Source organism: Pan paniscus, chromosome 20, assembly GCF_029289425.2.
Source record: "Pan paniscus chromosome 20, NHGRI_mPanPan1-v2.0_pri, whole genome shotgun sequence".
Taxonomy (NCBI): domain Eukaryota; kingdom Metazoa; phylum Chordata; class Mammalia; order Primates; family Hominidae; genus Pan; species Pan paniscus.
The window spans coordinates 12609048-12630838 of NC_073269.2; the positions used below are offsets into that span (position 1 = coordinate 12609048).

Here is a 21791-nt window from a genome sequence, read left to right on the forward strand (position 1 = left end):
GGACGGAACCCCAGCCCCGAGGACCCGCGAGCACCCACGACCTCGCCGGGGAGTGGGCAGCTGCCACTCCCACCTCCCCTGGCACTTCGGGCCCCCCAGCCTGCCCTGTGCCTGCATTCTCCTCCGCGATAGACCCCACTCGAGACTGTTTGTGGGGGGACCTCAGTGTCCCTAAAACACTCATATGGGCACTCAAGCTCCCCCGGCCCTGGGGACCTCAATTCTCAGAGAGCTCAGGCAGGTCACTGGGATGAGTAAGTCCCCCTAGTTTTGTCTGTCACTGGCCTCGTCTTCCAACTCAGGGTCCAGCCCTGGGCAAGGCGTCCACCCACTGCGGCTGCAGTTCCTCACTCGACCTTGACCGCCTCCCAGAGCAGCCGCCCGCTCCCACCCCCACCATCGCCTCGGCCACTCCCGCGCCAGAGAACACACTTCAGACTCCGTAGCTGCTCTTCTGCAATTCGGTGTTTTATTCTTTCCAAATCTCAGGCTTATGCACAAGATGGAAGAGCACTGTTAAAATAAAAAAATGGACCTAAAGTGGCTTGGCTGACGTGGCTAGCGGGTCACTGAGCCGCGGGTCCCGGGTCCCACCCTGCTGTGGGGGGAGTCCCTGGGCCCTGGGGCCTCTTGGCACTGTGTGACCTGTGTGCACCCCAGGTGACCAGGCGCCGGGACCCCTGCAGGGCAGAGCAACAGGGCAGGGGTTGGCCCTGGGGGGAGTGTCTCCAGCTGCCGCGCACCCACAACAGCCCGTTGTCCCCTCCCGGGCCAGCTGGTCTTGCAGCCGTCCTGGCAGAGCTGGGGACAGAGCCCGCAGTCTTGTTCCCAGAGGTCTGGAGTTGCCGCAGGTGGTGTTGCGGTGCCTCTGTGCCTGATGACCCAGGCCGGGGCTCCCTGGCTCCGGCACCACACTCAGAGAATCTGCTCGGTGCTGGAGGCCGAGATGTCCAGGAGCCGCCAGGCCACGTAGGGGTTGAGCTCGTCCTGGTCTCGGCAGAGCGCCCACACGTACAGCATCCGCAGCACCTTGTCCTGCAGGGTGGGTTGGGAAGGGCACTGTTGAGAGGGTTGAGGTGACCCAGGCAGCTCTGGGGGGGGCCAGGCTCTGTGGGGCAGGAGCCACCGGCAACTTCCCCAGGGGCTGGGAGCAGAGGCCAGCACAATTGCCTAGACTCAGGAACCACTCAGCCTTGGTAAAAACAGACAGGTCTGCTGGTCTCCGACCTCCCTCAACCCCAAACTCTGGCCCAGAGGTTTCTCCACATCCCCACCCAGTCCCAGAGCTTCAGGGCTCTGAGCTGGGGTCTCTGCCAGGTGGCCACACACAGATCTTGGGGACAGGCGGTGTCATGTGCCTGCCCCATCCCACTCCCTCACTCACCGGGTCGCCCTCCACCACCTCGCCTTTGGGGTTCCTGACCACCATCACCAGCTGTGCCTGGAAGGTGATGATCAGCACCGGCCCCTGCTCCATCATCTTGCCCATGGCCAGCTGCAGAGGGGCCGAGAGGGGGGATGTGCCTCAGAGGACAGCCCGGCTGCTCCCCTGGAGGTGAAACCCCTGCGCCTAGGCCCTGCTGGGAAAAGGCTCCAGCACCAGGCCCAGCACCGGTCCCTCCCCGTGGGCCTTGCCTCTCAGGCCAGGACCAGGCCTCCCTCGAGACCCTCCCCTTGGACAAGCCCAAGACCTCTTGGATCAGCCCATGGCCCCCAGCCCCTGGCAAGGCCACCTCCTGGGCCTTGTCTGGGCCATAGTTCCCACCCCTGATGGTGGCCCGGGCCCCCACTGCGAGGTGCTTACGTCGACGTTGTCAATATCTAGGATGCGAGAATGGAACTGGAGACCCAGTGCCTTGGCCTGCTGGATGGGGTGGGCCAGCTGGCTGTAAGTCTGCAATGAGAGGCCGACACGCCTGCGTGATGCCACCCAGGGCGGGCACCACGCCACACAGAGCTGCTGCCCACACACCCTGGCACCCAGGTGCCCTGCCGCCAGCCAGCAATGGCAGAGGCCAAGAGCCCAGGTCCAAGTGGGGAGGCAGGTGCCACCCACTTACTGGCCCAGATCACACGCTTCCCTCTCCTGGGAACAACACTCTATCCAGATGACCCAATGAAAACAGGATTAATCAGCAAAGTGGGTGATTCTCTTGGAACAAAATCCCAAATCTACTCCCAGGGCTAAGCTGGCGGCCCCTTGGCTGATCTTTAATACTTCCATATTCACCGCACTCTGAATCTTGGCCTGAGATCAAACGCCTCTTCTAGGATCTGTCCTCAGCCTGAGGCTGCCTCTGTCACTGACCAGCCCCCAGTGTCACCCTCAACCCCCTGCGCCTGTGCCAGGCACAGGAAGCAGCCCCCGAGACACGTTTTCGCTGGAGGTTTCTCTGGGCTTGGCATGAAACCATGAGAGAAAAGATGTTCTGATAGCATCTACTTTTTATGGAAATGACTGATCCGCGGAGGGGAGAGAAAAAAAAAAACAGAGCCAATCCTACTTGTTCGGTTTCTTAAAGGTGACATTTTAAAAACACTTCTGTGGACGTGGCTGGAACTTCAGCTGTGTTTCCAGGGCACCAGCAGCTCCCTGGCAAAGCGAGTCAGCTGTGGCGTAATGGTCCCAAGGTAAAAACAAAACAAAAAACCAAAAAAAAAAAAAAAAATCCACATCGAAACTCATAAATGCCTGCTGGATTAGTCACCATGCAGGGGAGTATTTAAAAAGAAAATCTGACATCTTCTCCTCTGCTTTTTCCAAGTTGTTTATGAGCTGGGTGCAGAATAGAATTAGCCAAGAACGATTCTGGATCGCTTAATACGAAGAAGCCGGGGGAAAGAAACACACAGGTCGGGGAGCGAATAGGGTGAGATGAGGTGGCCTGAGAAGATGAGAGCTGGGAGCCCCACAGGGATGGACTCGGGCAGGGACAGGGAGGCTGCCGGGGATGGGGCAGACAGCTAGACCAGACCCCAGGTACGCGGTGCTGCTGGTGGCCCCCGAACCCCAAGCCTTGACTCTGAGAAGCAGTTGAGGCCTCATCAGGACACAGCTCCTTCCTGGCGTGGGAAGACTATCGATGTTTTGTTTGGATCTATGTTTCAGGATCATGTCATGAGGACAGCTAGAGGCTCCCAGGGCCTGGGGAGGGGCACCCAGTGCCGCAACCCCATCCGTGCCCCATAGGTGGCAGCCCCGGGTCACCGATGAAAGCTCCCCCAACTCTTCCAGGGGCTGTTTGGTTACCAGGGTTACCTCTGTGGGTTCCCTCTGGCCCGGGGCCAGCACTGCCCTGGTTTCTGTGATCACACTTCATTCTCACGACCCGTGGGAGGTGAGCACAGGGACTCTGCTCTGGCCTGGGAAGTGGGGTGGGTGACACCTTCAAACCCCACTTGACTCCCAGCGCCCCCCGTCATGTGGGAGACCCACACTCTCCCTGATCCCCGGCCCCAGCCTGCACCCCAGGCCACTGCAGCCACCTGAAATAGGGCAGTCGGCCCCCAGACACATTTTACTTCATGGCTGCAATCACCTCTCCTGGGACTCTCCTTCCCTAAATTATTATTTCTTTTTTTTTAAGACAGTCTCGCTCTGTTGCCAGGCTGGAGTGCAGTGGTGCAATCTTGGCTCACTGCAACCTCTGCCTCCTGGGTTCAAGCGATTCTCCTGCCTCAGCCTCCCGAGTAGCTGGGATTACAGGCGCCCACCACCAGGCCTGGCTAATTTTTGTATTTTTAGTAGAGACGGGGTTTCACCATGTTGGCCAGACTGGTCTCGAACTCCTGACCTCAGGTGATATGCCCACCTCAGCCTCCCAAAGTGCTGGGATTACAAGCATGAGCCACCGTGCCCGACCTATTATTTCCTTAGTGACAGTGTCTTGATCTGTCACCCAGGCTGGAGTGCTGTGGTGCGATGACTCACTGCAGCCTTGACCTCCTGAGCTCAAGTGATCCTCCCACCTCAGCCTCCCTAATAGCTGCGATAACAGGTGCCTGCCTCCACGCTTGGCTCATTTTTTTTTTTTTTTTTTTTGGAGACAGAATCTTGCTCTGTTGCCCAGGCTGAAGTGCAGTGGCGCGACCTCAGCTCATTGTAACCTCCGCCTCCCGGATTTAAGCAATTCTACTGCCTCAGCCTCCCCAGTAGCTGGGATTACAGACATGCACCAGCATGCCTGGCTAACTTTTTATTTTAGTAGAGATGGGGTTTCACCATGTTGCCCAGGCTGGTCTCGAACTCTTGAGCTCGGGCAATCGCCTGCCTTGGCATCCCAAAGTGCTGGGATTACAGGCATGAGCCACCGCACCCTGCCACTTGGCTCATTTTAAATTTTTTTGTAGAGACGGGATCTTGCTATGTTTCCCAGGCTAGTCTTGAATGCCTGGGCTCAAGCAATCTCCCGCCTTGGGCTGCTGGGATTGAAGGCATAGGCCACCGTGCCCAGACCTAACCAAAATTATTTTAAGATTGGAAGGAAAAACAAGGCCCAGTAAAATTGGCAGCTTTGTGATCTCTCACGGGCCCAGGGGACACCCCCAACCAGCCATCTCTTAGATACCAGCCCAGAGAAGGATTCTCCCTAACAAAGTTTACAGTCTGGGAGCAAAGGACTGGCGGGTGACCCGGTGTCCAGCCTGAGAGCCCAGATGTGTCACATGCTGAGGAATGGAAAGGGGCAGGGGGGGATGTCAGGCTCTCGGAGGGTGAGACATGAGGATTCCCCCACCAGGAGCCCAGGTCCTGACTGTTGGGAGCTACCCCAACGGAGCCACCGAAGTGGAACTTCTCCATGGTGATTTTTTAGGCCTTAAAAAAAAAGAAAAGAAAAAGAAAGGAAGTACTCACAGCTTCATAGCACCAGTCTTTGAGAATGTCAAGCTCTCCAGAAATCATGGCCTAAAAAGGAAGGGAAAATAAGCACCAGAACGAGAGTGGGCTTTTCAGGCAGCAGGCGAGGTCCTGGGAACATTCTCCAGTGGTGCGGGGTGGGGAGTTTCCTCAGACACCCCCGGCTGCCACCTGTGGGGCGCGGGTGGAGCTGTGGCACTGGGTGTCCCTCCCCAGGCCCGTCCCTGCTGGTGTCAGTGCCTGGCTCTGGCCTGGGCACAGGCGGAGGGCAGCCTGCGGGCGACCACCCAGGAGGCACCCCACAGGGGGACCCCCCTGGAACCTGGTGGAGGAAGAGAAAGGTGGCTGGGGACCCAGCTTTCAGCCTGGTCAGGAATCCAAGCCAGGGAGATGAGGACCCAACTCCGGCTCCCGCAGTGAGCCCATGTCCTCTGTCCCCCCAGGGGACCACATTTCGGACTGCAAGGCCCACCATGGGACCGGCTGCCTCCTAACTGCTGGGGGCAGCGAGAGGGAGGGGTGGGCTGCAGGGGGCATGCCTGGGCTGGGAGCTGCTTCCACAGGATCCTGGAGCCTGGGCCGGATCCGATGAGGGGGAGGGAGGTGCCTGGAGCGGGGAGAAGAGCGGGAAGGAGCCGGATGCTGGTGGTGAAAGCTGTGAGCGGCAGGGGGCGGGTGGCCAGAACACTTGGCACCCATCACCCATCCCGGAAGGCACTGCGGTGCTCAGGCTGCTGTTTTGGGGCATGGCGCCCATCCGCACCACCTCCTAGCCCTGCCCGAAGTGGCGGGAAGGATACGGGAAACTGGAGGAGGAAGAGGACGTTGGGCGGAGGCCAGCGGGGCCAAGGATGGAGAGTCCCATGAAGGGCCTTCCAGAGGCCTGGCCCGACTGGGCTGAAGGTGTCCAGGCTCCTCCTGCATCCTGGGGGCTGCAGAGAGGCAGAGGCAGCAGGGAAGACAAGAGGCCACCAACCTCAGGGAGAGGCTTGTAGGGGGCAGGCTGCAGCATGACCTTGAGCAAGATACCCTCATCTATAAGCCCAACGAGGGTCTGGTTGCCAGGGACAGCACCGTGAGGGAACCCCCTCGGCTGCAGCTCTGGGTCAGACGTGGCCTCGGGCCAGCTCTGATGTCTGAAGACAGATGCCCACTTCTCCCAAGGGGTGAGGGGCTCCAGGCACCTGAGACAATCCCTAGCCTCCAGCAGCTGCTCCCAGCAACCTCAAAGGAACAAGAGCCTCAGGCAGGAGGAGTGAGGGAAACAGCACCTGGAGGTACCAGAGGTGCCGGTAAGGCCCAGGAAGGGCTTCGGGCACAGCTCATGGGGCAGCTGCAGCCGGGCAGGAGCCCGTGTGCAACCAGCCTCCTCAGAAAACAGCCTTGGCAGCAGAGTTCCCTGGCAGCACCCAGGGTGCCGGCTGGGGCGGGGGAGGTGGTGGAGCCAGGACCTGCCGCCTGGGAGGGGTCCTGGGGGTGTGGCACCCACCTCCAGGACATTGGGGATGATGTCGTTCTCGCACTGTTTCAGAAACCGGTCCTTGTCAAAGGCCGGGTCCACCCGGAGGATCTCCGTGAGCACCTCTGACATCTCTGTCTTGGAGAACAGGCCCCCTGCAGGGAGCACAGCCGGGAGTTCGGGGGGAAGGCCGGGGACCCCGCCCCACCACCAGCCTGGCGAGGTCCAGGGATGACTCACTCACCCAGCAAGTCAGTGACCTTGTCCGTAAGGGCCCGGGATGCCCGGATGAACGCGTTGTCGCTTTCGTCATACTTCATCTTCATCTCGAAGAACCCTGTGGAAGATGGGGCAGGTGCTGGAGAAGGGGCCCCTTCCAGAAACACAACGCTCCCTCACAGCTTCCAGGGGCTCCCTGTGACCCCTGCGGGATCCACCCTGACACAGGTGGGGTCAGGGAGGGGACGGCTGTGGACCTGCATCCTCATCTGTGCTTGGGGACCACTGCCTGCCCACCTACCTGGCCAGGCGCAGAGGCCCCTCAGCTGCGGCCCTAATGGGGCTGTATAAGTTATGGGCTGCCACCCCGCTGGCTGTTGCTTTCACTACAAAGGAAACACAGGCCTCTAGCAGTCCTCACAGGACAAGGGACAGGGGCCTGCGGCTCGTTTCGGGGCCCTGACTGTGCTTATGAGGGAGCACCTGGCTTCTGGCGGCAGAATCTACAGCCGCACCATCATGTGACCGCAAAGAAGCGACCGGCCCACTCTGACCCCGATCTCCTCCTCTGCAAAACGGGGCTGTCTTGTGCCCAATGCATGGGGATCACCTTGCGGTCTACCAACTGCCCGGGACACAGTCACCTGCCCTCCAAGACACCTTCACTCACGGTTAAACACCATGTTGTTCTCCTTGAAGTCCTTCCACTGCTGGTACCACTTGGAGTCCTTGTGCAGCACGACCCCCAGGGCCTCCCTGGGGAAGAGGGTGGGCCCTGGGGTGAGCGGCGGCGCCGGGGCCACCCTGTGCCCTCCTGCGGCTGCAGGCAGGGGGCAGCAGAGGACAGCAGGCAGCTGAGACCTCAAACCTAGGAGCTCTGAGGACCCCGCCCTCACCTCTCACCCTCAAATTCGAGGGAGCCGGGAACCTTGGGCAGAAGGCAAACTCAAGAAACGGACTCAGGAGGGAACCATTGGTGGGCTCCCGAAATAGACAGCAGTGAAAGCTGCCCAAAATGGGGGCAGCGAGGGCCACGGGCTGGTACCTACTCGTTTGGCTCAAACACTTTCTCCTCCTTGAACGTATCTCCCGCAAACTCCGTTCTCTTCCGGAGTCGCTGGGGCCTCCGGTAGGGCCCGGTCTGTCCCAGGACGCTGTCGTCAATTTCCTTCTTCACGGACTCCACCCCCTGCGAGGGAGGCACAGCGGGGCTGGGGTGGGTGTCTGGGTTCGGCCGCCCCAGGCTGCACGCCCTAGCCCAGGACTGGGCTCACCTGGGAGAGGGCTCTGAAGGCCGCTGTCCTGCCCAGCTTCTCCCCGCCTTTGGATACCGACTCGGCCGACTGCTTGGCCGTCTTGGCTGCTTCCTCCACGCCCTCCTTGATTTTCCGGCCGAGATCACTTTTACTGACTTCGTGAAGGCTCTACTGAGACAGACACAGAGAGGGGGCGTTGGCACCGGCCCCGGCGGCCGGGGGGCGGGGCAGGAGGAATGAATTCCTGCCGGAGAGAAGGGCGGATCTGGTTCCCCGAGGCCGGCAGAGGCCTTCTGTGCTCCTGTGGTACGCGGCACCCCCAGAGCCACGAGCACACCGGCACCCCCAGAGCCACGAGCACACCGCCACGGCTTCCGGGATGCTGGCCCTGGGCTCTGGGTGAGACGCTGGGTCTGCTGGCCCCTTTCCAAAATGGGCAGGAGTCCTCTGGAGACCCGGGAACTGCCTGGCAGCAAGGATTCCCAAGGAGGGGACCCCGGGGAAAGAACGGCGGTGAGGGCGCCCCATGCTGCGCAAAGCTGGACAGAACAGACAACCGAGGAGAGCCGCAGCACCCCAGGAATCCTGCCTCCCGCCTCTACCCTCGGGAGGGGGTGGAAGCGGCCCCTCCCCTCCTATTTTTAGGCAGGAAAAACATTTTCATGTTCTCCTCGAGTCCTGGCTAGCAGCACTTACTGCTGCCGACTCCCTGGGTCAACGGTCATGCAAGATTGCCAGTCTGACCTCACCCTGCATGTGCCGGGAACTCCTGAAACCTTCCCGAGGGTGGCAGCACGCCATGCCACCCACTGCTGCCAAGCCACCCCCACCCAGGAGCCGACTCTTCCTCCAGCCTCCAGCGGCCAGGGGACTTTGATGGCCCCAGCGGCTCCAGGCGGGCGTGGAACTGTTACCTCCTTCACGGTGCCCGTCAGCTCCCCAAGCTTCTTCCGTAGCACCTCGCTCGTCCGCACGGTTTCTGACTCGATGGTTTTCTAGGTAAAGAGCGTTGTGTCCTTTTTTTTTGTTTGTTTTTTGAGACAATGTCTCCGTTGCCCAGGCTGGAGTGCAGTGGCACGCTCTCGGCTCACTGCAACTTCCTCCTCCCAGGTTCAAGCGATTTTCCTGCCCCAGCCTCCCAAGTAGCTGGGACTACAGGGCCCACCACCATGCCTGGCTAATTTTTGTATTTTCAGTAGAGACAGGGTTTTACCACGTTGGCCAGGCTGGTCTCAAACTTCTGACCTCAAGTGATCCACCCGCCTCGGCCTCCCAAAGTGCTGGGATTATAGGTGTGAGCCACTGTGCCTGGCCAACCATTGTGTCTTTAAGTCTGTATGTTCTGACACGGCAGTGACATTTCTCTTACAGCCAAAGGTCCAAGAAGCATCTTCTCCGCAGCCCCTCCCTCCCCGCACCTGCCAGCATGCGCTGCCTCCAGGGCCCCCGGCTGCCCACATGGCTTGGATTGAGGTTCTCAGCAGCGGTGAGCTCCCTGCTCAGAAGGCCAGCAGACTCGGGTCCCCGCTTGGCAGCTACCTCCTGAGAACAGGAGGCCCAGCCTTCACCTTTCACCGGGTAGTAGGAGTGGCCTTGCCTGTCATCACTGTGCCCCTCATCCAGCCTCCAGCCACCATAGCTTGGTCTTATGTCTCCCGCTCCATCCATCCCACGCCAAACTCAGCCTGCTGTGTCTTCAGATGACCCCTGCATTAATGATAAAGAGGGGCTGGGCATGTGAGCTGTAGTCCCAGCTCTTTGGGAAGCTGAGATGGGAGGATCGCTTGAGCCCAGAGAGTTCGAGACCAGCACAGGCAACATGGCGAGACCCTGTCTCTAGAAATATAAAAAAATTAGCCAGGCATGGTATCCCATGCCTTTAGTCACAGCTACTCAGGAGGCTGAGGTGGGAGAATCACCTGAACATGGGAAGGTCAAAACTGCAGTGAGCTGTGATCACACCACTGCACTCCAGCCAGGGTGACAGAGCAAGACCCTGTCTCAAAAAACCAAACTAGGCTGGGCACGGTGGCTCATGCCTGTAATCCCAGCACTCTGGGAGGCCAAGGCGGATGGATCACCTGAGGTCAGGAGTTTAACACCAGCCTGGCCAAAGTGATGAAACCCCGTCTCCACTAAAAATACAAAAATTAGCCTGGCGTGGTGGTGGGCGCCTATAATTCCAGCTATTTGGAAGGCTGAGGCAGGAGAATCGCTTGAACCCAGGGAGGCGGAGGTTGCAGTGAGCCGAGATCGCACCATTGCACTCCGGCCTGGCTGACAGAGCAAGACTCCATCTCAAAAGAGAAAAACAAAAAACAAACAAACAAAAAAACACAAATGAAACCAAACCAAACCAAAATCCAAGGGACCCGTGGCAGGTGCCTGCATCTCTGAGGCTCAGCTGCTCATTGGTAAAATGGGGACACTGTAACTGCCTCGCAGGGCCCTTACAAATAAAGGAATGCAGAGCCATTCCCAGAAGCCAGGGCTTGGCAGCTGCTTAAGAAGAGAAGTGACAATTAATAATGACAGGCTGGGAGCAGTGGCTCACACCTGTAATCCCAGCACTTTGGGAAGCTGAGACGGGCAGATCACTTGAGGCCAGGAGTTTGAGACCAGCCTGACCAACATGGTGAAACCCCGTCTCTATAAAAAGATATATAGGGCTGGGCGCACTGGCTCACGCCTGTAATCTCAGCACTTTGGAAGGCCAAGGCAGGTGGATCATTTGAGGTCAGGAGTTCAAGGCCAGCCTGGCCAACATGGTGAAACCCTGTCTTTACTAAAAATACAAAAATTAGCTGGGCAGTAGTGGTGTGTGTCTGTAATCCCAGCTACTCGGGAGGCTGAGGCAGGAGAATCGCTTGAGCCTAGGAGGCAGAGGTTGTGTTGAGCCAAAATCGTACCACTGCACTCCAGCCTGGGCAATGGAGTAAGACTCTGCTTCAAAACACAACAACAACAACAACAACAAATCATCTGGGTGTGGTGGCGGGCGCCTGTAATCCCAGCTATCCAGGAGGCTGAGGCAGGAGAATCAGGAGCTGGAGGTTGCAGTGAGCCAAGGTCACCCCACTGCACTCCAGCCTGGATGACAGAGCAAGACTCCATCTCATAAAATAAAATAAAATAAAATAAAATAAAATAAAATAAAATAAAATAAAATAAAATACCAGCACCATCACCCAGTTTCCACCAGGCTCCACTCAGAGGGCTACAGCTGGGAGCTCTCAGGAGCGCTGCATCCCATAGCTGGTGTGCATGCGTTGCCTGGGGGCCTGTGAAGATGCGGGCGCTGGCCTGGCAGTTTGGGAGGGTGTGAGCCTCTGCATTGCTCATCCACTCCCAGGAGCAGCCACTGCTGCTGGTCTCGGACCATGCTTCAAGCTGCACAGAACGCTGCATGGTCTCATGGCAGAACCCAGAGGCCTGGAGACCCGCACCTGTCCCCTGGCTCCCTCCCATTAGTGCATCAGAGCAGTGACCTCACTTCCTCACGAGACACCCTGCCCCCAACCGTCCAGCCCTGAGCTCCTCTGGCTCTCCCTGGCCTGGAGAAACCCTGGCCCTGGAAACAAACATGTCAACCAAGAAAGGTAGGAAGCAAAGGGGCCCAATGCGGTGGCTCACGCCTGTAATCCCAGCACTTTGGAAGGCTGAGGCGGGCAGATCACTTGAGATCAGGAGTTCGAGACCAGCCTGGCCAACATGGTGAAACCTCTTCGCTACTAAAAATACAAAAATTAGCTGGGCGTGGTGGCGCGTGCCTGTAAGCCCAGCTACTCGGGAGGCTGAGGCAGGGGAATCACTTGAACCTGGGAGGTGGAGGTTGCAGTGAGCCAAGATCGCACCACTACACTCCAGCCTGGGTGGGGGAAAAAAAAGCAGCAAAGAAACTCACGTATTTCCTTCTGGCCTCCTGGAGCACATCTGATTCTTCTAGCCTTCTGGCCTCATCACGGAATTTTTTTATACTTTCTTTCATTTCTTTGTTTTTGGCTAATTCTTGTTTGACATTATCTAGCAAGCCGGACAAAAAGCCTTTTCTGTTTCCAGAAGAATATGATTTGGACTAGAAAGAATGTACAAGAAAAAAAATTTAAAGAACATAGTAGAACATAGAATGAAATGCCCCACAGAGGGACTCAGGGATTTTTTTAAATGTTCTCTTTTCTGTTGATATACATTTAATGATGATTAGCTATCTCTTTTATAATAATAATAAAAAACAAAGAAACAGCAGGTGATAAAAGTGTGGTATATCCAGACAACAGAATATTATTCAGTGCTGAAAAAAAAATGAGCTCTCAGCCACTTTAGGAGGCTGAGGAGGGAGGATTGCTTGAGGTCATGAGTTTTAAGACCAACCTGGGCAACACAGCACCCTATTTAAAAAACAGGCCGGGCGCGGTGGTTCACGCCTGTAATCCCAGTACTTTGGGAGGCTGAGGCGGGCAGATCACCTGAGGTCAGGAGTTCGAGACCAGCCTGGCCAAAATGGTGAAACCTCATCTCTACTAAAAATGCAAAAGTTAGCTGGGCATGGTGGTGTGTGCCTTTAGTCCCAGCTCCTCAGAAGGCTGAGGCACAAGAATTGCTTGAACCCAGGAGGAAGAGGCTGCAGTGAGCCAAGATTATGCCACAGCACTCCAGTCTGGGTGACAGAGCGAGACTCCATCTCAAATAAAATAAAATAAAATAATTTAAAAAACAAACAAGAAATATGCTCTCAAGCTGTGAAAAGACACAGAGGAACCTTAAATGTATATTGTACTAAGTGAAAGAAGCCAATCTGAAAAGGCTACATACTGTCGGATTCCAACTATAGAACATTCTGGAAAAGGCAAAACTAAGGGGACAGTAAAAGATCAGTGGTTGCCAGGGGTTGGTAGGAAGAGGGTGAGATGAGTAGGGGGAACACAGAAAAATGTTAGGGCAGTGAAACTACTCTTATGATACTGTAATCACAGAGAATGTACACCACCAAAAGGGAACCGGAAGGTAAACCATGCATTTATTAATAATAATGTATCAACATCCTGTCAATTGTAACAGATGCTCCACACTAATGCAGGACGTGAAGAATAGAAAACTGTGTGCCAGATGGGAGAGGAGGGGCATGGCAACTCTTTGGACATTCTGTTGGATTTTTCTGTAAACCTAAAACTGCTCAAAAGATAAAGCCTTGTGAAAGCAAAACAAGGCCGGGCGTGGTGGCTCCTGCCTGTAATCTCAGCACTTTGGGAGGCCAAGGTGGGTGGATCACTTGAGGTCAGGAGTTCCAGACCAGCCTGACCAACATAGTGAAACCCCGTCTCTACTAAAAATACAAAAATTAGCTGGGCGTGGTTGTGGGTGCCTGTAATGCCAGCTACTCAGGAGGCTGAGGCAGGAGAATCACTTGAACCCAGGAGCCGGAGGTTGCAGTGAGCCAAGATCGTGCCACTGCACTCCAGCCTGGGTGATGGAATGAGACTCCATCTCAAAAAAAAAAAAAAAAAAAAAAAAAGCAGGCTGGGCACAGTGGCTCATATCTGTAATCCTAGCACTTTGGGAGACCGAGGTGGGCGGATCACTTGAGGCCAGGAGTCCGAGACAAGCCTGGCCAACATGGTGAAACCTTGTCTCTACTAAAAATACAAAAATTAGCCAGGTGTGGTGGTGCGTGCCTGTAGTCCCAGCTACTGAGGCAGAGGCAGGAGAACTGCTTGAACTTGGGAGGTGGAGGTTGCAGTGAGCGGTATCTCGCCCCTGCACTCCAGCCTGGGCGACAGAGTGAGACTCTGTTTCAAAAAAACAACAGAGAAACAGTTTAATGAATGATCATACAATAATCCAATCAGGCGGAAGGGGCCGCCTGTGGTCAACTTTTCCACAGCTGTGTTGGGTATACCAGCTCCAGGTGGGATCCCCCTCCCTGGCTCCTGTCAGGCTACAAGAGAAAGCTGCATCCAGCCTGGTGCTCAGGCCCCGTGGAGTCACACACCTGTGGTCCCAGCTACTCAGAAGGCTGAGGTGGGAGGATCGCTTAAGCCCAGGAGTTCAAGGCTGCAGTGAGCCGTGATAGTGCCACTGCACCCCAGCCTGGGCCACAGAGTGAGACCCTATCTTAAAAAAAAAAAAAAAAAGCCCAGTGCTGCTCCCCAGGACAGGTGGCCAGGCCTCCTGTCAGCAGGCTGCAGTCCCATTCAGATGCCACCCTGGCCAGCCTTTCTCCAGGGGAAACCCAGGTTCTAAGTAAAATCATCCAGGATCACACAACCTTATCGCAGCCCTACCAGAGACTCTTGGGCTACAAACCATGGGAGTGAGTGTGTGGCAGGGGACTAGACAAGAAAGGGAAAGAGTCACAGGTCCTGTCCCACACCCATGATGGCCCCAGGACAGGACTGGAGAGGTAGGTAGCTGCCTGCAAGGAGGCAGCTGAGCTGAGGCTCTGGGCGCAAAGAGAGAGGGAGACAGAATGTACGCGCTGCCCGAATGTACAGGTCTGGAGAAGGGAGTCAGGTTTTGGGCTTCTGTCCTCACGATGCTGAGACACCAACAGAAGCACAGTTGAAGAGGAATGACCAGGAGAAACTGAGGTCTGGTTGTGACAAGGTGACTCTGTACCAATGATCAAAGGACTATCTTCTAGAAAAGGAAATAGCTATGCTTGGTGAGGTACCCACGGGCAGAGGTCACAGGGAAGTAGAATTCAGTTCAATACAGGGGTCTCTTCCAAGCATTAGAGCCAACATAAAGGGCTATTCTGACAGCACCTTATCCCCTTACGACATCAAGCAAGAGGCAGGTCAAGTGTTTCTGGGACCGAGAAGGCCAGGCACACTGGGATCTGTCATTCTGAAAGCCCCGGACACAGAAGGCCCACCACCGAGATGGTACGAGCCACCTCTACAGCCCCACCCCTCCCTCCTGCCAATGGGATCTGAATTTTCGGGCCTCCCCTGTGTCTGCTGGCCCGAGCATCCTGAGTCACTCACCAGTGGCAGCTCTCCGCCCGGCCGGCGCATCTGATAGGTCGACCCATGCGGTAGGTTGTGGCTGGAAAGAAATTGGATTCCACTGCCGAGGCATCTCTAATTGGGGGGAGAGAAGAGAAAGATCCATTCTAACAAGAGGTTGACTGAGAAGTAAGCAGACCGCACACAAAACAGCAGGGTCACCTGCAACTCACTGGCCATTTTTTTTTTTTTTGAGACGGAGTCTCAGGCTGGAGTGCAGTGCTGCGATCTCAGCTCCCTGCAACCTCTGCCTCCTGGGTTCAAGCGATTCTCCTGCCTCAGTCTCCCGAGTAGCTGGAATTACAGGTATGCGCCATCACATCCGGCTAATATTTGTATTTTTAGGAGAGAAGGGGTTTTGCCATGTTGGCCAGGCTGGTCTCGAACTCCTGACCTCAGGTGATCCACCCCTCCCCCGGTTTTCCAAAGTGCTGGGATTACAGGCATGAGCCACTGCGCCTGGCCTCACTGGCCAATTTGTATCTTATGCCTGATGCATGCCAGGCACTCTGTAATCTTCCCAAAGTCTGAGAAGCAAGTAGAAGCTGGTGGAAAGAGAAAATGCTGTGTCTGTACCTCCAGGGCCTACATCTATCCTCGTGCCCCTGAAACTGGGGGAAAACGGACAGGTCCCAGGAAATGCCAACCCATGGGGGGAAGAAGGCTAAATATACAATTTAATCCCTTAGTCTGAAAGTAGGCACTCTAAGCTTCTATGCTAGTGGCAAGCAGTCTTCTCTTGCGAGCCCACCCCATTTCTGCCAGCCTCCAAAGATGAGAGAACTGGATTTTTCAGACACAAACATCGATAATGTGTTGCCCCAGGGACAACTCTGGAATAAACCTACAATGTCCCCCTCAAGGGTTGGGCTATAAACAGAGTAATTTAGGGGAGTCGCTCTGGGCAAAGACTGGGCTGATCTCATGTAAAAGGCACTTGCTGGCTGGGCGCGGTGGCTCACGCCTGTAATCCCAACACGTTGGGAGGCTGAGGTGGGAGGATCACCCGGTCAGGAGTTCGAGATCAGCCTGGCCAACATGGTGAAATCCCGTCTCTACCAAAAATACAAAAATTAGCCGGGCGTGGTGGCACACACATGTAGTCCCAGCTACTCGGGAGGCTGAGGCAGGAGTATTGCTTAAACCCGGGAGGTGGAGGGTGCAGTGAGCCGAGATCTTGCCTTAAGTTCTGTGCAGGTACTGAGCTGGTTGGTGGCTCATGCCTGTAATCCCGATACTTTGGGAGGCTGAGGCGGAAGGATCGTTTGAGCTCAGGAGTTTGAGACCAGCCTGGGCAACATAGCTAGACCCTGCCTCCATAAAAAATTGGGGGAAAAAAAAAAAAAGCTCTGTGCAGGTCCTGTTCAACTCGGCACCCTGTCACCCAGCACAGAACCTGGCGTGTTGATGTCAAAAGACCAGGTACAACTTCTCCACCATTTCCACATTTCCTGGGCCGTTTTTCTCTCTGTTCTCTGCCTCCTACCTCTGAGAACTCTATGCAACATCCCAAACTTACACAGGTGCCTACTATCTCCTGTATTTACTTGAGGATAACTTTTTTTTTTTTTTTTTGAGACGGAGTCTCCCTCTGTCGCCCAGGCTAGAGTAAAGTGGCAGGATCTCGGCTCACTACAACCTCCACCTGCCGGGTTCAAGTGATTCTCCTGCCTCAGCCTCCCAAGTAGTTGGGATTACAGGAGCGCGCCACTATGCCCGGCTAATTTTTTTGTATTTTTAGTACAGATGGGGTTTTAGTAGAGATGGGATTTCACCATGTTGGCCAGTGGATCTCGAACTCCTGACCTCAGGTGATCCACCTGAGGCTGAGGCAGGAGAATCGCTTGAACCCGGAGGCAGAAGGAGGCAGAAGTTGCAGTGAGCCGAGATCGCGCCATTGCACTCCAGACTGGGCGACAAGAGCGAAACTCTGTCTCAAAAAAAAAAAAAAAGAAAAGAAAAGAAAAAAGAAAAAACGAAGAGCACGAGCAATATGAAGTACTACTTTCTGAGTGCGCCTTACACGTCTTGACTGCCACTGCCCTGTGGACCCAAGAGCCTGCCAGGGCGCGAACCACCTCTCGCACATCCACAATGAACGTTAGAAGAAACGAGACAAGAAATGCTCTCGGTAGAGAACTTGGCATTTAACCGCGAGCTGTGAATTTCACGTTTTTTTGCCTTCCCCTCTACTTTTTTCCACGGGACGCCGCCGCCCCGGCTACCATTCACTCTCCTGTATACGTGGAGTCTGATCAGAGGGCGAAGGGTGATCAGCTCCCTCCCAGGCTCCGCGCATCGCCGCCCCCTGCCCGGTAAGCTCGGTCCCCGCCCTCAGGCCAAGCTCTGTGCCCCCTGTCCTGGCCTCTGCTACCCAAAGATCTAACCCCAAGCTTTCTACGGAGCCCAAGCAAGGGTCGCGAAGGCCAAGGGTCTGAGAAGAAAGCCTTGGTGGCCGAAGGCCCAGAAGACCCCTAAGCTCGCCCTGCCAGCGCCGCACCGCCGCTCACCCGTGGACAGCGGCACCAGCCACTCCGCAGGGCCGCCGCCGCCATGTTGGAGAATCGTGTGACCTTCTCGCGGCGCGGCCCGGTTGCGTCATCCGCCGCTTCGGCCTAGAGCCGCGCAAGCCTGAGAAAAGCCGGTCCAGGAGCGGGGTTTCGGGGAGGGAGAGCCCTCCGATTGGGTCCGTCATAGGGCGGGGCATTAAAAGGGTAGGGAATTCCTAGAGAGCTTGACCTCTGATAGGGCAGTGTTTTGGAAGGACGGGGCCCGTGACTGGATGTGGCCCGGGGGAGGGCACTCCTGGGAGGGTCAGATCTGTGATTGGGCGCGACTAAGAGGGGGCGGAGCCCAGGGGCGTGGATTCCGCCACCTGCGGTGATTCGGCTACAGAACACGCCGGGCGCTGGTGGCAGGTGGTACAGGCACGTGGATCCACCGACCACAAGGACGGATTCGATTGGATTCTGATTGACCGGCGGACCAGCTCCAGAGTAATTGCCTATGGCTGTCCCTGCAATGACTGATTGATTGACAATGGCTGAGAGACCAGCACGTGAGTCGCTCCGAGAAAGCAAAGGAGCCCACTCTTGTGCGGCGCTTTGGGAAGACGCCTGTTGGTTTTGACCCCGAATAAGAAGAGGAAGCTGAGAGCGGGCTGACTGTGGTCCAGTCCTACTTCGATTCAGTGTGAATTGACACTCTGAGCTGAAGAAGCCCAGGCCTTTGTCATTTCAGCACCCCAGATGCTATTTTCCATTCGAAGAATGCCGCCACCAAGTGGCGGTATTTTAACATGGCCATGCAATCCGGGTATGAGGAGGAGGGTTGGTCCCCTGGGAGAGCTAATGTATGTTGCTGTTGCTGTTTGTCTTATTGGATCCTTTTTTTTTTTAAGAGCCAGAGGCTTGCTCTGTCACCCAGGCTAGAGTGCAGTGTCGTAATCTAGCTCACTGCAGCCTCCAATTCCCAAGCTCAAGCGATCCTCCTGCCTCAGCCTCTGAGTCACTGGGATTACAGGCGTGAGCTACCGCACCCGGTCTTTTTGCATTATTAACCTGTGATATGAGTTTATGGGACTTATTATTTCAAAGGGAGGCAGCTTGGCCCCGGAGAGCATGCATTCCTGGCTTCTGCGCTGGATAGACTTGTGTTCTCCATCTCAGGAGCTCCCCCTCGAGGTGGGGTAAGAGATGAGGGCTTCCACTCTGGCTTTGTTCGAGATGTCTTGATGCCAAGAGGAGCAAACTAGTTAAGCGGTTGGTGTACACAGGTGTGTTGCTGAGAATAAGGTCTGGGCTAGAAATACGGATTCTTAGTTGTGGTTGAAAGTACGGAGTTTGGCCGGGCGCGGTGGCTCATGCCTATAATCCCAGCACTTTGGGACACTGAGGCGGAAGGATCTCTCCAGCCCAAGAGTTTGAGACCAGCCTGGGCAACATAGTGAAGACCTCTTCTTTACAACAAATACAAAACATTAGCTTGGCATGGTAGCACGTGCTTGTAGTCCCAGCTACTCAGGAGGCTGAGATGGGAGGATCGTTGAGGCCCGGGAAGTTAAGGCTGTAGTGAGCCGTGATCGTGCCACTACACTACACTACACTACACTACACTACACTACACTACCTCGGCAACAGAGAGAGACCTTGTGTCAAAAAAAAAAAAAAAAAAAGAAGAAGAAGAAAGAAAGAGAGAGAGAAAGGAAAGAAAGAAAACTACAGCATTGGACACTCAGAGGCAGTGTGTCATATAAGCATGTCAAAGACCCAAAGATAAAGTGGAGATAGAAGACTCCTTTAAGCCAGGATCCGTGGCTCAGTCCTATTATCCCAGCAACTCAGGAGCCTGAGGCAGGAGCATCATTTGAGCCCAGGAGTTACAGACCAGTCTGGGCAACATAACGAGACCCCATCTCTACAAAAATAAAAAAATAAGCCAAGCATGGTGTCTCTCGCCTGGAATTCCAGCTACTTAGGAGGCTGAGGTGGGAGGATCTCTTAAGCCCATTAGTTAGAGGCTGCAGTGAGCTATGATCACCCACTGCACTCCACCCTGGGTGACAGCATGAGACCTCCATCTCTTTTTTTGTTGTTTTGAGACAGAGTCTCACTCTGTCGCCCAGGCTGGAGTGCAGTGGCACGATCTTGGCTCACTGCAAGCTCCGCCTCCCAGGTTCACACCATTCTCCTGCCTTAGCCTCCCGAGTAGCTGGGACTACACGTGCCCGCCACCACACCCAGCTAATTTTTTGTATTTTTAGTAGAGACAGGGTTTCACCATGTTAGCCAGGATGGACTCGATTTCCTGACCTCGTGATCCGCTTGCCTCGGCCTCCCAAAGTGCTGGGATTACAGGCGTGAGCCACCACACCCGGCCTTTTTTTTTTTGAGATGGAGTTTTACTCTTGTTGCGCAGGCTGGAGTGCAATGGTGCGATCTTGGCTCACCGCAGCCTCTGCTTCCCAGGTTCAAGTGATTCTCCTGCCTCAGCCTCCCAAGTAGCTGGGATTACAGGCATGTGCCACCACGCCCAGCTAATTTTGTGTTTTTAGTAGAGACGGGGTTTCTCCATATTGGTCAGGCTGGTCTCGAACTCCTGAACCTCAGGTGATCCTCCCACCTCAGCCTCCCAAAATGCTGGGATTACAGGCATGAGCCACCATGCCCCCTCGAGACCTCCATCTCTGAAAAACAATTTTTTGTTGTTGTCGTTGTTTTGAGACTGAGTCTCACTCTGTCACCCAGGCTGGAGTGCAGTGGCGTGATCTCGGCTCACTGCAAGCTCCACCTCCCGGGTTCATGGCATTCTCCTGCCTCAGCCTCCCGAGTAGCTGGGGCTACAGGCGCCCGCCACCATGCCCGGATAATTTTTGTATTTTTAGTAGAGACGGGGTTTCACCATCTTGGCCGTGCTAGTCTCGAGTCCTGACCTCGTGATCCACCTGCCTTGGCCTCCCAAAGTGCTGGGATTACAGGCGTGTGCCACTGCGCCCAGCACTGTGGGAGGCCGAGATGGGCAAATCATGAGGTCAGGGGATCAAGACCATCCTGGCTAACATGGTGAACCCCCATCTCTACTAAAAATACAAAAAATTAGCCGGGCGTGGTGGCATGTGCCTGTAGTCCCAACTACTTGGGAAGCTGAGGCAGGAGAATCGCTTGGACCCGGGAGGTGGAGGTTACAGTGAGCTGAGATCGCACCACTGCACTCCAGCCTGGGCGACAGAGCAAGACTCCATCAAAAAAAAAAAAAAAAAAGGAAGACAATCTGGAGGAACTTGGAGAAGGCAGATGGAAACAGCAGAGGCGAGTGCTGCACAGTTCAGGCAAGGCAAGGACAGAAATGTAGCCACCGCCATTGCATTTTGCAATATGGAGGTCATTGGTGAGATAAGCAAGAGGGGTTTTAGGTGAGTGGTGGGCCTGGGAGCCAGATTTCAGTGAGTGGAGATGGTTTTACAGAGGCATGCTGGGGCCAGCTTGCACTGACTCGCAAGAGCCAGCCGGCACATCTTCAAGAATTCAAAGCCTCTTGTTAAACATGGCCGATGTGTAAACAATTAATTGTATAAACTTAAGATCCAATATATTATATTAGAACAAAAGTAATAAATATGCAAAATTCATCACTTCCTAATTATGCTGCTACATGTTACTACTATCTGTGCTCTTGAGGGTTTTTGTTTTTGTTTTGAGACAGTCTCACTCTATCGCCCAGGTAGGAGTGCAGTGGCACCAGCACGGCTCACTGTAGCCTCAAACTTCCAGGCTCAAGTGATCCTCCCACCTCAGCCTCCCGAGTAGCTGGGACTACAGACATGCACCATCACGCCCAGCTGATTTTTGTATTTTTTTGTAGAGACAGGGTCTCTCTACGTTGCACGGGCTGATCTCGAACTCCTGGGCTCAAGCGATCCTCCCACCTTGACCTCCCAAAGTGCTGGGATGACCAGCACAAGCCAAAGAGCCTGGCTACTTTTTAAAATTTTTTGTAGAGACAGGCTGGGTGCAGTGGCTCACACCTATAATCCCAGCACTTTGGGAGGCCGAGGTGGGTGGATCACTTTAGGCCAGGAGTTTGAGACCAGCCCAGCCAATATGGTGAAACCCCGTCTCTATTAAAAATACAAAAACTAGCCAGATGTGGTGGTGCATGCCTGTAATCCCAGCTACTCAGGAGGGAGGCTGAGGCAGGAGAATTGCTTGAACCTGGGAGGCAGAGGTTGCAGTAAGCCAAGATTGCACCACTGCATTCTAGCCTGAGTGACAGAGCGAGACTCTGTCTCAAATAAATAAATAAATAATCTTTTTGTAGAGACAGAGTCTTGCTATGTTGCCTAGGCTGGTCTCAAACCCCTGGGCTCACTCGATCCTCCCACCTCGGCCTCCCAAAGTGCTGGGGTTACAGGCATGAGCCACTGCACCTGGCTTATCTTGGGGTTATTTACATATATGATGTCTGCGTGCTGGAAATACTATATTATGTGAGTC

General features: G+C 55.2%; 1 protein-coding gene across 1 annotated transcript; it reads right to left on the reverse strand.

Moving 5' to 3' along the window:
* Positions 1 to 447: 447 nt before the first annotated feature.
* On the reverse strand, positions 448 to 17478 carry TIMM44 (translocase of inner mitochondrial membrane 44). Its single transcript, XM_003809989.5, has 13 exons — positions 17310 to 17478; positions 14779 to 14874; positions 11697 to 11867; positions 8707 to 8787; positions 7811 to 7960; positions 7586 to 7725; positions 7207 to 7292; positions 6562 to 6654; positions 6348 to 6472; positions 4856 to 4906; positions 1805 to 1894; positions 1385 to 1495; positions 448 to 1035 (listed from the first exon to the last, which is right to left on the reverse strand). Exons 1-13 carry the CDS (start codon positions 17352 to 17354, stop codon positions 916 to 918), a joined length of 1359 nt encoding a protein of 452 aa, XP_003810037.4. The 5' UTR covers positions 17355 to 17478; the 3' UTR covers positions 448 to 915.
* Between the last annotated feature and the right edge of the window lie 4313 nt (positions 17479 to 21791).